This window comes from Truncatella angustata (assembly GCF_020726525.1).
Source record: "Truncatella angustata strain MPI-SDFR-AT-0073 chromosome Unknown BKA67scaffold_1, whole genome shotgun sequence".
NCBI classification, from domain to species: domain Eukaryota; kingdom Fungi; phylum Ascomycota; class Sordariomycetes; order Amphisphaeriales; family Sporocadaceae; genus Truncatella; species Truncatella angustata.
In genome coordinates, this window is record NW_025763381.1 from 3,241,758 (window position 1) to 3,255,406 (window position 13,649).

General features: G+C 52.1%; 6 protein-coding genes across 6 annotated transcripts; 4 read left to right on the forward strand and 2 right to left on the reverse strand.

The window, feature by feature from the left end:
• The first annotated feature begins 610 nt into the window (after positions 1-610).
• BKA67DRAFT_546064 (mitochondrial division protein) lies at positions 611-3,193 on the forward strand. Its single transcript, XM_046101366.1, has 3 exons — positions 611-1,596; positions 1,655-2,688; positions 2,746-3,193. The coding sequence occupies exons 1-3, from the start codon at positions 984-986 to the stop codon at positions 3,019-3,021; spliced, it is 1,923 nt and encodes a 640-aa protein (XP_045964000.1). The 5' UTR covers positions 611-983; the 3' UTR covers positions 3,022-3,193.
• A 1,047-nt stretch (positions 3,194-4,240) lies between these two features.
• Positions 4,241-5,658, forward strand: BKA67DRAFT_653078 (norsolorinic acid reductase; the record flags this gene model as incomplete). The annotated part of the gene is made up of 4 exons (XM_046106290.1): positions 4,241-4,384; positions 4,536-4,683; positions 4,746-4,888; positions 4,948-5,658. 4 exons carry the CDS (start codon positions 4,241-4,243, stop codon positions 5,656-5,658), a joined length of 1,146 nt encoding a protein of 381 aa, XP_045964001.1.
• A 2,120-nt stretch (positions 5,659-7,778) lies between these two features.
• On the forward strand, positions 7,779-9,496 carry BKA67DRAFT_653079 (uncharacterized protein; the record flags this gene model as incomplete). Its single annotated transcript, XM_046106291.1, has 2 exons — positions 7,779-8,077; positions 8,173-9,496. The coding sequence occupies 2 exons, from the start codon at positions 7,779-7,781 to the stop codon at positions 9,494-9,496; spliced, it is 1,623 nt and encodes a 540-aa protein (XP_045964002.1).
• Positions 9,497-9,625: 129 nt separating this feature from the next.
• BKA67DRAFT_546076 (WD40-repeat-containing domain protein) lies at positions 9,626-11,497 on the reverse strand. The gene is made up of 3 exons (XM_046101367.1): positions 11,193-11,497; positions 10,782-11,117; positions 9,626-10,668 (listed from the first exon to the last, which is right to left on the reverse strand). Exons 1-3 carry the CDS (start codon positions 11,200-11,202, stop codon positions 9,965-9,967), a joined length of 1,050 nt encoding a protein of 349 aa, XP_045964003.1. The 5' UTR covers positions 11,203-11,497; the 3' UTR covers positions 9,626-9,964.
• A 287-nt stretch (positions 11,498-11,784) lies between these two features.
• On the forward strand, positions 11,785-12,994 carry BKA67DRAFT_509084 (ATP-binding domain 1 family member B; the record flags this gene model as incomplete). The annotated part of the gene is made up of 3 exons (XM_046097207.1): positions 11,785-11,848; positions 11,941-12,266; positions 12,320-12,994. The coding sequence occupies 3 exons, from the start codon at positions 11,785-11,787 to the stop codon at positions 12,992-12,994; spliced, it is 1,065 nt and encodes a 354-aa protein (XP_045964004.1).
• Positions 12,995-13,009: 15 nt separating this feature from the next.
• BKA67DRAFT_653082 (Rpp14/Pop5 family-domain-containing protein) lies at positions 13,010-13,612 on the reverse strand (the record flags this gene model as incomplete). Its single annotated transcript, XM_046106292.1, has 1 exon — positions 13,010-13,612. One exon carries the CDS (start codon positions 13,610-13,612, stop codon positions 13,010-13,012), a length of 603 nt encoding a protein of 200 aa, XP_045964005.1.
• Between the last annotated feature and the right edge of the window lie 37 nt (positions 13,613-13,649).

The following is a 13,649-nucleotide window of genomic DNA, read 5'->3' on the forward strand; positions in this document are numbered from 1 at the left end:
ATATTTCGGACACTGCGCCGACCTTCGTAGTACTTTGTCGGGTATCGTTGCGGTGGCGTAGAAGCGGCGGCCCGCTACCTGGCGGAACTGTTCCAGCTACTTGCTTACTATTTACTTAATGTATTCCTCACAGTAGGCAGGTACTTAAAGTGAATCTACTTAAACTGTACCTTACGCCGTGGATATCTGGTCATCCGCTGCAGGCGTGTCGATGCAGCAGCTCGTGAGTTTGCTCTGTGCCTGCATAGATTTTATTCACAGAAGCGACTAGACCGAATTGTTCTTTACGAAGATTTCAGGCGATACTAGACGGAACACAGTGGGATGGATGTCGGAGATTTGTAGCATTGAGCATATGTATATGCACGGCAGACCTCCCCCTGTCAGAATGTCGCAATCGTGCAGTTATCATTAACCTCAGGGGGCTAAGTCAAGCTAAAGCTACGTACTTGACGTACTTGGCGTACCTACAGTACCTACAGTACCTACAGCACAGTACCTGCCGCGCGCTGGTACATGCAGTACGAGCTGGCTGGTGAGCGAGCTTTGGGGCACTCCAGACTCTAGACGCCAGCCTCCAGCCTTGCAAACGGGTGCGGTGCTGGGCGCGTGGCTCGTGCCTTGTGCCTTGTGTTTCCAGCCAATTGATCAACGCTGTTGATGTTCCCGTACTCGAGAGGCTTCGAATCTGTGTGACGAGCTGTCTTCGCCCATCGTTTATGTGTTTCCAACGCCGCATCCCATCCTCGACTGCCCCCTCGAAATCCTAGAGCAGCTCTGATTCCGAAACACGGAGCCTGCTGTCGTCTGCGCATTATCGCACAGGCTTTGACGCGGAATCCACACGCGACCCACTAAAGAAGCTGTCGTATATGGATGATACAGACCTAAACACTGCTTTCCACGATGAAGCCCCCATGGCCGATGACTCGACCTTTTTGGTACCGCACAAGTCGACAGCCTGATGCTGTGATACAACGCTAATGACTACCCAGCCCCGTGGCATCGAGACCTTCACTCGCAAGGTCACCGCGACAGCGAGCCATCTAGTTGGCCCTCTGGCCGACCCATCTTCGACTCAGTATCAAGGCGCCATGGCCGAGGTACACAGGCACATGAAGCGCCCGGCTATTCAAAAACGCATGTTCTCCATGGCCAAGACAACTCCGACCGACCTCGTGCGCTCCAACTTCTCGACGTCGGAGATCCAGACCCGCGCCCTGTCGTATCTTTCTGATGACATGCTGCAGAACATCCCCGACAACGAAAACTCATACTCGTTGTTTCAGGGCTTCCAAGCCTCGTTCCCAGAGCTGAGCAATGACGGCAGGAAGCATAGGCGGAGGGTGTCCAGGGGGCGAAAAATGATCGAGGACGTACCGAGTACTCCAGACACCCCCGCCGGCCTGCACAAACTCAAGAAGGAGCGGTCTTCGTTGATGCACGAACTTGACATGCTAGGAATACGAAAGAACATGGCTAGTGCTGAAATACGAGAGGTTGACAACAAGATCGCCAATCTTCACGGCATGCGGCGGATTATACTGGAGAGGCTGGCTGGTCTGGAACAAGAGGAGGCACTGTTGGAACACGATAGTAAGAGGAACTTTGATGCCATTTCTAGTACCAAAGGCCCCAAGCTAACTCGGGGCAGTTGTCGACATGGAAGCCCGCATAGACGACGCACAGTTACTTGTGGAAGAGGCCGAGTCGGTAGCTGCAGCCACTCCCACCAAGGATGATGATGACGATGACGACCTAGTAACGGACAAGGCAGCCGACGACTTTATGTCTCAATCTATTTACGAGAAGCTGCCTTCTGCTTCCAGCACACCTACGAAACCAAAGCGCGCCAAGGTGATCAAGCGGAAATCTATGCCCGTCCTTCACGAGCATTTCGAACCCGGAACGGCCATTCGCGAGATCAAGGCCCACGGAGACAACATCACTGCCCTCGACTTCGATGTACCTTTCGGTACCATGGTTTCCGCCGGCATGGACGACACAATAAAGGTATGGGATCTGAACGCCGGTCGCTGCATTGGCCTTCTCGAGGGCCATATGGCCTCTGTACGGGCACTGCAACTTGAAGACAATGTCCTTGCAACCGGTGGAGCCGACGCAACAATTCGTTTGTGGGACTTGAGCAAGGCGCATTACGATCCTCAAGGCAATATTGGCAATGAGGAGGACGACGGAATCGCTTTTGAGAACCCGGATGATCAGCCTGTGGACCCCCCTGCAGGGAGCATGCGCGACTGTGCGCTCTTCACGTTGGAAGCACATGTGGATGAGATAACGGCTTTGCATTTCCGCGGAGATGTTCTTGTGTCAGGATCAGCAGATAAAACCCTCAGGCACTGGGATCTGGAAAAGGGCCGTTGCGTACAAACACTTGATGTGATGTGGGCAGCAGCGCAGGCGTCCGCGTCCATGGGCTCGGCAGAGGGCGCTTGGAGGCAGACTGGCCGCTCAGCAGCCGGAGTCAGCCGCGATGCTGACTTTGTTGGTGCCCTTCAAGTCTTTGACTCTGCATTGGCATGTGGCACAGCAGATGGTATGGTGCGGCTCTGGGATTTGCGCAGTGGCCAAGTCCATCGAAGCCTGGTTGGTCATACCGGACCAGTCACTTGCTTACAGTTTGATGACGTTCACTTGGTGACTGGCAGTTTGGACAGAAGCATACGGGTGAGCAATATGCAACCATTTCCGAACTACAAAGTACAACCTATTGACAAGTTATAGATATGGGATCTACGAACAGGATCTATATTCGATGCTTACGCCTACGACAACCCCATCACAAGCATGATGTTTGACAGCAGACGTATCGTTAGCGCAGCACAAGAAGATGTAGTAAAGGTGTATGATAAACTTGAGTCGCGACAGTGGGAGTGCGGCGCTGGCATTACGCAGGCAGAGGAAAACAAAACTCCAGCGATTGTCGAGCACGTGCGTATCAAGGACGGTTATATGGTCGAAGGCCGCCAGGATGGCATCGTTGGTGTATGGACGTGCTAAATCGACTTTGTATAATACTGTAAAAGCATTGTATCCACAATGCCACGGCAAACGAAGCAGAACATTTTACTCAGCTGTGCGTAGTTCGATGTTCCATGCTAGCAAGATGGGACCTTTTCTGGAACTGTATCATGTCCACCATGTCGCTTTGTACCCTTGGTCGAGGAACTGCTGACAAGCTTTATGCATGCGCTCTAGTCCATATTCGACTATGGCATGCACAACAGTACAGATCGATATGCTGTGCAACCAAAAGTGCTCAAGCAAACAATCAGCACTTCAAGCCCTTGTCCTTATCCTTGTCAACCAGAAAGCAATTCTACAAGGTGTGATAATCTAATGGGCTCGATTGTTGAAGAATATATAATTCAGTACTTGCCTGAACAATAGTCCACAAGCATGAAGGGACATGGTTTCCCATTCTCGGCCCCCCTCAAATTGCTATGGCGTCACACCTTCCAAGCATATGGCTATTCGCGAATCCATCACAAGGACTTACATCTGTATGAATCAAGTATGCTCGGGAGTTGGTCGAGCACCTTGTCGCTCGTCAAAAATAATGAATAGTATTACTGATTCGGGTGAACTGAACATCGCACACCCAGAAACTGTCCGAAGAAGTGGACTTCTTCCCCTGTTAGTGGCTCCACATCGTCACCACAATGCACACTTCCCGGAGCTAGAGACGGACATAGCAGTGGTCAAGTCCGCGGCCCATCTGTGTGCATTAATACATGAATATTGTATGACAAACTACCCTGAGACTTCGGAGTTAAAATCGACCCAAAATTTATTCGTTAGCTACTGCAGTTGGTTGCATGATCAGTACTTGGCCCCAAACCTTATGCGGCGTGAAGACCTGCCGTTGGAGAAATGCTCCGGCTCATGAGATCATATGGAAGGACTGACTGGCTGCCTTCGAGAGGTGAGAACAGCCTAAGATATGCTGACAAAAACAGAAATTATCATTAGAGTTCATCCGAGTCCTGATTGAGGGTGTGCCGGTCAACGAGGTATTCAAGACACAGCTTTCCACAGGTATAAGTTCAGACGTCCTATCCCTCCTCTTAAGCAAGTGCCTCGGTTGTAGTTTCTTTAACATAACTCATTCGTGACGACGTATTACTGTCAATTCTACACCATCCATAACTGACAGTCATAACCTTACTTCTACACGACCTCCTTCTGTCACAAACACTCATAACAAACATTTGTCAATATGTCTCCTCTACCAATGGCTCCTGCTCCCAAGAGCCCCTTAGGCCGCTACCGGCTGCTGTCTCCCACAGCTTCTGTTCGTGTCTCTCCGCTCTGCCTGGGAGCGATGAACTTTGGTAATGCCTGGAAAGATTATATGGGAGCCGTAAGTGGTTCTCGAAATTATTTTCTGCTTCAGCAGGTCTCTAGAGCGCATGTTACTTCTTGACATTAGGCTCTTCGTGACTGCTTCACAATACCCATGAGGACCTCAAAACTATCTCGAAGTAACAATTACTGACCCCCGAATGCTGCAGTGTGACCAGCCGCAAACTGAGAAGATTCTAGACTTCTTTTACGACCAGGGTGGTAACTTCATAGACACGTCCAACAACTACCAGGCCGAGGAATCCGAGCTGTGGATTGGCGAGTGGATGAAGAAGCGCGGCAATCGTGATCAGATGGGTAAGTACACCACGTCCAGCCAGCGGGAAGAAAGTGACGATTGTCATTAACACGAATTGTAGTCGTGGCTACCAAGTACACTACGTGCTTCCGTGCGGGACATGATGATGAGATCAAAGCCAATTTCACTGGAAATGGCACCAAGAGCTTACACACATCAGTCAATGCTAGTCTGCGTAAGCTACAGACCGATTATATTGATCTTGTAGGTTAAGCTTCGAGGACACTCATTTCGCGGACCACGAGCTCTAATGAATCACTTAGCTCTACGTACATTGGTGGGACTTTAGCACCTCGATTCCCGAGCTGATGCAGGCACTCAACGCTCTGGTCGTCTCAGGCAAAGTCCTTTACCTTGGAATCTCAGACACTCCTGCCTGGGTTGTCTCCAAAGCCAACCAGTATGCGCGAGACCATGGCTTCCGGCAGTTCTCTGTCTACCAAGGCCGCTGGTCCGCCGCCGACCGCGATTTCGAGCGTGAGATCATTCCCATGGTCCGCGACGAAGGCATGGGTCTCGCTCCTTGGGGCGCTCTCGGTAGTGGCAAATTCAAGACGGAGGAACAGCGCAGGAACAACCTTGGTCGCCAAGTCCAGGCCTCTGAGGCCGACATCAAGATCAGCAAGGCGCTCGAGGCCGTTGCTAAGCGAAAGGGCACTATCATTACCTCAGTCGCGCAGGCGTACGTGACGCACAAGGCGCCTTATGTCTTTCCCATTATTGGCGGCCGTACTGTGGACCACCTTAAGGGTAACATTGAGGCCCTCACACTCGAACTTGATGAAAAGGATATCCAAGAGATTGAGGCCGCTGAGAAGTTCGATCTTGGCTTCCCTGGCAACTTCCTCTGGGGAGAGAAGACGCCTGAGCATCACGGAAAGGTCTGGCTATTGGGCCTGGGTGGTACTTTTGACTATGTGCCTCAGCAGGCTCCGATCCAGCCTACCAAGAAGGAGTCTAAGAAGGAGTCTTAGAAGGCCCCCATTTCTTCCGATCCTTGGTTGCAGTACATGAGGCCATCGAGGGATTGGTTTCAGAAGTATTGATAATGGGCGGCGGCGTTACTGCTATCTGGAAGTGAATGGACTGATATGGACCTACAGCATCGCAAATACTTTTGGAAGGATTGGTGGCAGTCTTGATTCTTTGTGGTCGATTGTTTCCGCTTGATCTTGCTTTGGTGCTGGAAGTAGCGGATGATGCGCGCGCGAACTCGTGGTTGAGACGGCCGCACACAGAAGCTCGTTGAATAAAAATAGCAACTCGAACGATCTGAACAGCAATCTCTTGGGGTGTTTCGCTTCGAATTTTTCATGCTCGAATAATGTTAACATAGGTAAAAGCTACGAGGCATGTACACAGCGAGAGTCATGAATCTCGGCAAACCATATTTTAATTTCAAATACGGCAGGAAAATGTGGTAGGCAAATTTCACAGCCTATCAGTGGGTTTCTAAAAGCAATTATGGATTAGATGACCTGGACTAATTGCCTATACGGTGAATGATTAGGAGGCAATAGTGCTAAATGTTGCACATAGCCGTCATCGTATGACACATAAACCACGTGAACTATATTGTTAGCGAAGGTAGCGCGCCCAATCAAGTTCAGCTACTTATCTCAGAGGGGTATTCCGGTCAAGAAGACTCAGACCAGCTTTCGATGCATGGAAATACTATAGGAAGTTACGAAATGTCCAACAGCATTTTTAGTACAAGAAGTCACGGGCTGAACAGATGAACGCGTTCGAGAAGCATCTAACATAGACCCGGCAAGTAAAAACCTGATGGAACATGACGATGCAGAAATAGATCTCCCACGTCGGTTGCCTGCATTGAATACCCGGAAGATTGCTATGAGTTATGGGAGTGTTGATAACGGCATGAGAGCAACATCAACTCAAGGGGTTTTGGCAGGTTCGTCTACGGCTATTTAACTTATTCAGCCGGGATAGATCCGTAATTAGAGCCAATTTGAACTTCCTTCACCCAGTAGATCAATATCCATTCGCGAATATCTAGTGAAACGACTCTCAACACCGTTTGAAGCGGGCAGGGTGGGCCGTTCATAGTGAGTGGCAATTTGTACCAACATATACTTCCAGTTGCCAAACGAAAGAAGGCATAAGGTAACTTGGTGTTTGTGTTGTTTGTGTTGTTTTGTACCTGGTAGCTATGACATGATCGTGCTTTTGGAAGGTATACTATTAGACTTGTTGATAAATTACTTTTAAGGCACTCATGCCTGACATGGAATTTCACGACTTTCTTATTAAATTGTATAATTTCGTCAAGGACTGCTATGTAAATATGTCACTAAGGCAAATCAAGAGTTCTTTCTTCTCTATCATACTTCTGCCACTGATAACGGAGCCCACCGTCTTGATTCTTACACTACACAGGGGGGAGAGAGAATGGACTCTGGGAGAGAGCATTGCTTTGACTGCTGAACCAGTGCTTAGCGAGACCATTTTGGGTCAGGGACTCGTTTCGTTCTTCCGAGCAGCAGCGACCGCAGCAGAGTCGCTTCAAGTTTGATTCCTTGAGGGAGACTTTGAGCCTTTGAGCAACAGAAGATTACATGGCAATGCGGGCTTGGGTCAATAGAGCCAGCTGGTTGGCTGCTGTTCCACAGAGACACGCCAGAGAGATTTGGAAACATTAGAGGGAGGCATGATTGACGTGCTCTCCAGGTTTGGTGGATGGTTCGAAAGAAGCAATTGCCTCAAAATACAACCTATAAGTCTTACTAAACCAATACCTTTCTCTACACCTACAACCTAGATTACTTTGGGTCAGATATAGCTATATGTTTATTGCCAGTTTAGTAAACGTAGGCAGCCTGCAGAGCATGACGTTATATCTTCCTTACCAACTGTATCATTATCTTGAAAGCTGAGGTCGTTCCTTCCTGTCTGTAAGAACGCCATCACTCACAGACACGTTCGACCGCTCTTGCCCCTTGAACGGCAAAAATCTCTTGACTGCATTGCTAGCCACCCACCTGGAGCTTTTTCTTTGCGACCACAAAGACTACCAGCACGCTGGTACTTGGCCTTGATTTGTACTTTCACGGTGCGCTGCCCTATTTTCAGAATGCCACCAGAAGGTAGGCGAGCTTTGTCAGTCACCATTGGTCAAGCCTCGTCGATTGGTTCAGCAGATCTGATCTCTTCGAGACCATCTCGTATTCCGTCACGCCCGAGACAAAAATATCGCACACTCCGCAGGACGAAGTCAGTACCATTGAGCACAGATGAAGGCGACCAAAATGATCTCAAGCAACTCAGCTTTGAGGACAACCCAACTGAGCCACGCTCTCCGGTCAGAGTAAACGGCAAGAGACGCAAATCTGTAACTGACACCACACGCGATGGTGTGCTTGGCCCACGACGGTAAGATGTGTTTGTTTCAGTCACAATTCACCACAGATTTTGTGCTTGGTTTATGAACCTGCAATACTGGACCTGCATGGCTGACTTCGTCTTAGAGCAAGCAGCAGGAGGCCAAGTCACAGGAATCTCGAGCAAGACGTTAGATTACCAAGCAAATCTGGCATACATGGCAAAAGACGCTCCATAAGTACGCACAATGATAAGGGTTTAAACAGGATTGAACAAGACCAAGAAGATGGAAAAGTTGTGCCACTAGCTCAATCTCGAGGTCGAACAAGACACCGAACGCCAACTGCTTTCCCGGCAGTGCCAGAAATACAACTCGAGCACTCTCCAAGCCCAACTATACCATTAAGGAGCAAGATAAATACAGCACGACGTGCGAGCGTGACTGCTGGAAGTAGGTCAAGAACAAGCAGACATGTTAAGCCACAAGCTGCCAACCAGCTCACACTTCCCGCAACGTCAAGCAATAATAAGACGACAGAAGCGGCCCTCCGCCTGACCAAAGGTGTTTTTCTTGTGAAGAAAGGTTCAGGAATAAATGAGTACCGCTTTCCTGCCCCCAACAGCCAACCAGAGCAGGCGTGGTGTCCAGGGGATGGGTTCTCTGGCGATGAAGGTAATCCAGATTTCGTCTTCTATGTCACTGGACATAAGAAGAGACGGCGGTCGATATCAATGCCAGGAATTGGACAACTCACCACCAGACGTTCCGCTGAACAGACCAGTAGCATTCGAGATTCCGGGAAGCACAGAAACCGGCAGCTATCCAGGTATCGACGGACAACTCTTCTGCGCGGGGCTGCCAAAGACCAATGGCCTACCTATGACAATTTCATGGACAGCACCTTGCACATCCGCTCAAAGCTGCCGGCCATACGAGGCAATCTTGTTAATATCCAGCCATCGAGTGAAGACCGCCTGCCACAGAACATGGGGATACACGAGCCACATCCAACCTTGAAGTATGCACCGAAACGCGGAGATGGGATTCTAGACCTCAGGAATTTTATCAGCAGTGCCGGGCCGGAGGTGCACAGCTCGTATTCCTCCGCTATTATGCGCATGAGAACGACAAGAATGTCGAGCCCGTTGAGAGAGCCCGACGGAGAGACTTCTGTGGACCCTGACGAAGCTTCGTCAGAGGACTCCATCATGCATGAGATAGGATATACCTTGACGCCGTCGAATAAGAACAGCTCGAGCAGTGATCACTCGGACGAGTCTCTTCATTCGTTGTGGGACGGGGAGGGGAACCACTTGTATGTTGATGATATCCGCGCGCTGAAAAGACAGAAGCGGTACTGTTCGGAGGAGGAAGAGCTGAAAGATGGAGGGGATGGAGTGAGTAGATATCGGCAAGAAGACCAAGCTTGCGAACAATCTAATTCCTCGCAAGAGAGCGACGGAGACTAGCTGGGAGCGAAAAGACTTGTGGGATAGACCTTGGCAGGACATAGGAATTCTGGTGACATGGGGAAGCATGTCGTTGCAACTAATGCCGGAGATATCAGAACACATGGGGGAGTGACTGTAACAGATAGAGTCTAGATGATAGTAAGCATTGTAGCTGTGGGGTCTCTACACACACCTCATGGTTCAAAGCCTCTGGTCAACGGCAGCAGAATCAGCCCATAAGTTTGATTGTCTGGTCGCCATTTTCCAATATTGGGGAAGTATTCGAGAAATGTCACGAGTCCTGGTATATTTTATCCTGCCAGCAAACGCCGATGCGCCGAGATATAAAACCCATGAGTCATGCTGCGCTTTCTCTCTCTCTCTCTCTCTCTCTCTCTCTCTCTGTCTCCCTCTCTCTGACTCCTCCAAGGTCATTCACAGCCACTATAATCGCAGTACCAGTCTCAAAAATTCCAACTTCTCCCTCTATTTGGCGCCCTTGGGCTTTGCCTCGGTGTCGCCCAGTTCCCTAATCATGATCTTGGTCCGACCCTCCCCGTTGTAATCCTCCATACCAGTCTCAAAGCCAGGGCACACGCCGACGGCGAGATACTTGCCGTCGCTGGAGAAGGCCAAGGCGGCCACGCTGTCGGGGAACTTTTGGTAGATCTTCATCCGCCTCTTGGCCTCGGCATCCCACAGCGCGACCGTCGCATCACCGCCGCCGGAAGCGAATGTGCCAAACGAGGGGTGGAAGGCCAGGGCGTTCACGGGGAAGACGACATCGGCGCCGTCCTCGGGGCTGGTCTGCCTGTGGCACTTGAAGGCGTACTTGCGGGCCTGGGAGGCTTCCGAGGCGTCGAACCACTCCACGGCCACGCGGCCCTCGATCGAGGAGGTGGCGTACCCGGCGTCGGAGGGCATGGCGGCGACGGCTCGGGTCAGGAACTTGAGGGACGACTCGCGCTGTTGCCACGGCTGGGGCGCGGCGCCCGACTTTAGCGAGGATGTGAGGGCGTCCAGGTCGTAGATGTGCACGAGGCGTGACGTCATGGCGACTATCAGTTTCGAGGGTGAGGCAGCGAGGGCGTGCGGCTTGCCGGGCAGGGCGATGGTTAGTGGCGTAAGTGATGTGTCGGATGGGTTCAGGACGTGCAGAGTGTTGTCCCAGGAGGCGGTAACCAGGAGGGCTACGAAGAGGAGTGGTGTCAGCTCGACTCGTCTGTGCTGCGAGGTGGAGGGCAGAAGGCAGAGGGGAGAGGGCAGAGGGCAGAGGGGATGGAAAACGAGAGGCAATACGCACAATGTCCGCGGCTATAGACGACCCTTCTCACGGGCTGGGAGTGTTTGCTGACGAGGGTCAGATCTCCGCTGTTGAGATCGATGCGCCTCACGGTCCAGTCCATACCTGCGCTGAAGGCCTCGTCGTCGTCGGCGCCAAAGCAGACGTCCATGACGGGGGCGCGGTGCTCGAAAGTCTGTAAGAGTGTGCCATGCCCGGCTTCGCTGTCGCTATGCGTGTCGTACAGGTAAACGTTCTTGTCCCATGACGAGACTAGTAGGCGGGTTGGCGAGGAGGGGGCGAAGACGAGGGAGGAGATGGCATCGTTTGGCGATTGCGCCAACTCGAATTGTGTCGCTGTGTGCAGGGCCAGGTTAGCCTTTTGGTTCAATTCACTTCGATGGATGACGTTTTGGAATATAGGAAACTCACATGGCGCCATGATGGTGGTGCAGGGGGGATTGTGCTTGTAGTGGTAGTTGAGATTGGAAATGAAAGTGGAAACGGATGATGTTCAGCAGATGCGAAACCAGCTGTCCCCCGTTTGTCCTGTCGTGTCCTGTCCTGTCTGATCTTTGAACCCAACTTGACGTGATGCCTGTCGAGCGAAGCCAATGTTTTGCTTCAGGTAGCTCAGCTTCAGGACCCCTGCCGCCGATAAACAGGGAGCTCTAAATCCTGCCACCTGCCACCGCCTAAATTATCCAGCAACTCAGGTCCAGTCGCAGGTCGCCATCGCAGTCTTGCTTAGTTACGTTGTTGGAGGGGAGGGGGCCGGCCCTTGCATTCATTCGTTCGTTTGGGTGTGTGCTAGGCTGGGAGCTTTCATCCCACTTCGCCTCTCAACCTGGTCTAGTTTGCGCATATATACATACATGAATACATACACACATGCCTACATGGTGGTCTGCTCTGCACATCGTCCTCCTTACCACAGTCTACGGCATCTACGTGCTACCGTCTCTTCTCTCCGTCAACTTGCACCCGTTGCAGATTCTTTCCCTACACGACACCCTCCTCTAACATGCCCTTCGCACAACTCGTGCTGGGCAGCCCCGGCGCGGGCAAGAGCACATATTGCGATGGCAGTACGCTGATTTCCCCCTCCATGCGCCACGCACTCGCCTCCCACCCCGCAGAGGCAGGTAGAGAGGGTATACTGATGTCTTGATCGTCGCAGTGCACCAGTTCATGAGCGCTATTGGTCGCGATTGCTCCGTCGTGAACCTCGACCCCGCAAACGACCGCACAAGCTATCCCTGCGCCTTGGACATACGGAACCTCGTCACCTTGGAAGAGGTCATGGCCGACGACTCGCTCGGCCCCAACGGAGGAGTGCTGTACGCCTTTGAAGAGTTGGAGCACAACATGGAGTGGCTGCAAGAGGGCCTGAAAGAGCTCGGCGACTCCTATGTCATATTTGATTGCCCCGGACAGGTCGAGTTATACACACACCACAACTCACTACGCAACATTTTCTTCAAACTCCAGAAGATGGGTTACAGGGTATAAAGCCGACCGGCCTGGCATTGCATTTACAGCCGCTGACATGATCATAGCTCGTCGTCGTTCACCTCTCCGACTCCTTCTGTCTCACGCAGCCCTCCCTCTACATCTCCAACCTCCTCTTGACTCTTCGCGCAATGCTGCAAATGGACCTCCCCCATATCAACGTCCTTACCAAGATCGACAAGATCGCCGACTACGACAAATTGCCCTTCAACCTCGATTTCTATACCGAGGTACAGGACCTGGACTATCTATTGCCGTATCTCGAAGCGGAACAGCCCTCCACCAGGAGCGGCAAGTTTGCAAGGCTGAACCAGGCAGTCGCGGACTTGGTCGAGAACTTCTCCCTCGTTCGGTTCGAGGTCCTCGCTGTTGAGAACAAGAAGAGCATAATGCATCTGCTGCGTGTCATCGATCGGGCGGGCGGTTATGTATTCGGTGGCGCTGAGGGAGCAAACGATACCGTCTGGCAGCTGGCCATGCGCAACGAGTCCTCCATGCTCGAGGTCGCAGACATCCAGGAGCGATGGGTAGATGCCAAGGAGGCATATGACGAGGCCGAGCAAAAGGAGGATGAAACGCAGGCAGCTAGGCTAGGTCACACAGGTACAGGCGCGACAACGCCGGACCTTGTCGCGGATGACGGCGAGGATGACGAGTACGACGGGTTTCCTCCTCCGCCTCCGGGAGATGGTGGCGTAAAGATAGTGAGAAGAAACCCATGATACCCCCCGCCCTTTTCAACCATCGCTGTAATCTGCCATGTCCTCGTCATCCTCGCTCAGGTCGTCGTCCATGACCGAAATGCTCCTTGTCGAAGCAGCTTGCCGCGTCCTTTTCCCTTGGTTCATGATGGCAGCCAGGGCGCTGTTGTCCTTGGCCCCAGCTTCTTCTTTGACGGCGAGCATCAGATCCCTTGCGCGCCTGATTGCCTCCTCTTCTATCTTGCGTATCGTGCCACTCACGTGCACCACCCTGAACGTGCACAACTTGCCGTCCCGTACGGGCACGTGGTCCATCATGGTCAGCGCTGTCCATACAAGCCGGTAGTGCGCTCGGTTCACCCGCAGGATGAACGTCGAGGTCGCCGGCGAGATGTACTTGACCTGCAGGCTGGCGATGGCACCGGATCCGTAGTCGCCGAAGAGCGAGGCGACCTGGGCGCGGATCTCGCGGAGTATGGTGCCGCGGTCGCACCTATCGGTCGTCGGCTGGTTGAGCGCGATGAGGTCGGGGGTCTGTCCGGACGTGGACGTTGACGTGGTAGTGGACGTGGACGATGTCGACAGGGAGGTGGGGTACAGGATGTTGACAAGCAGGTAGCGCTCTTTGATGCGGACCATGCTGGGCGATCGCCGGGGGGTTTCCCCTAACTCTGCT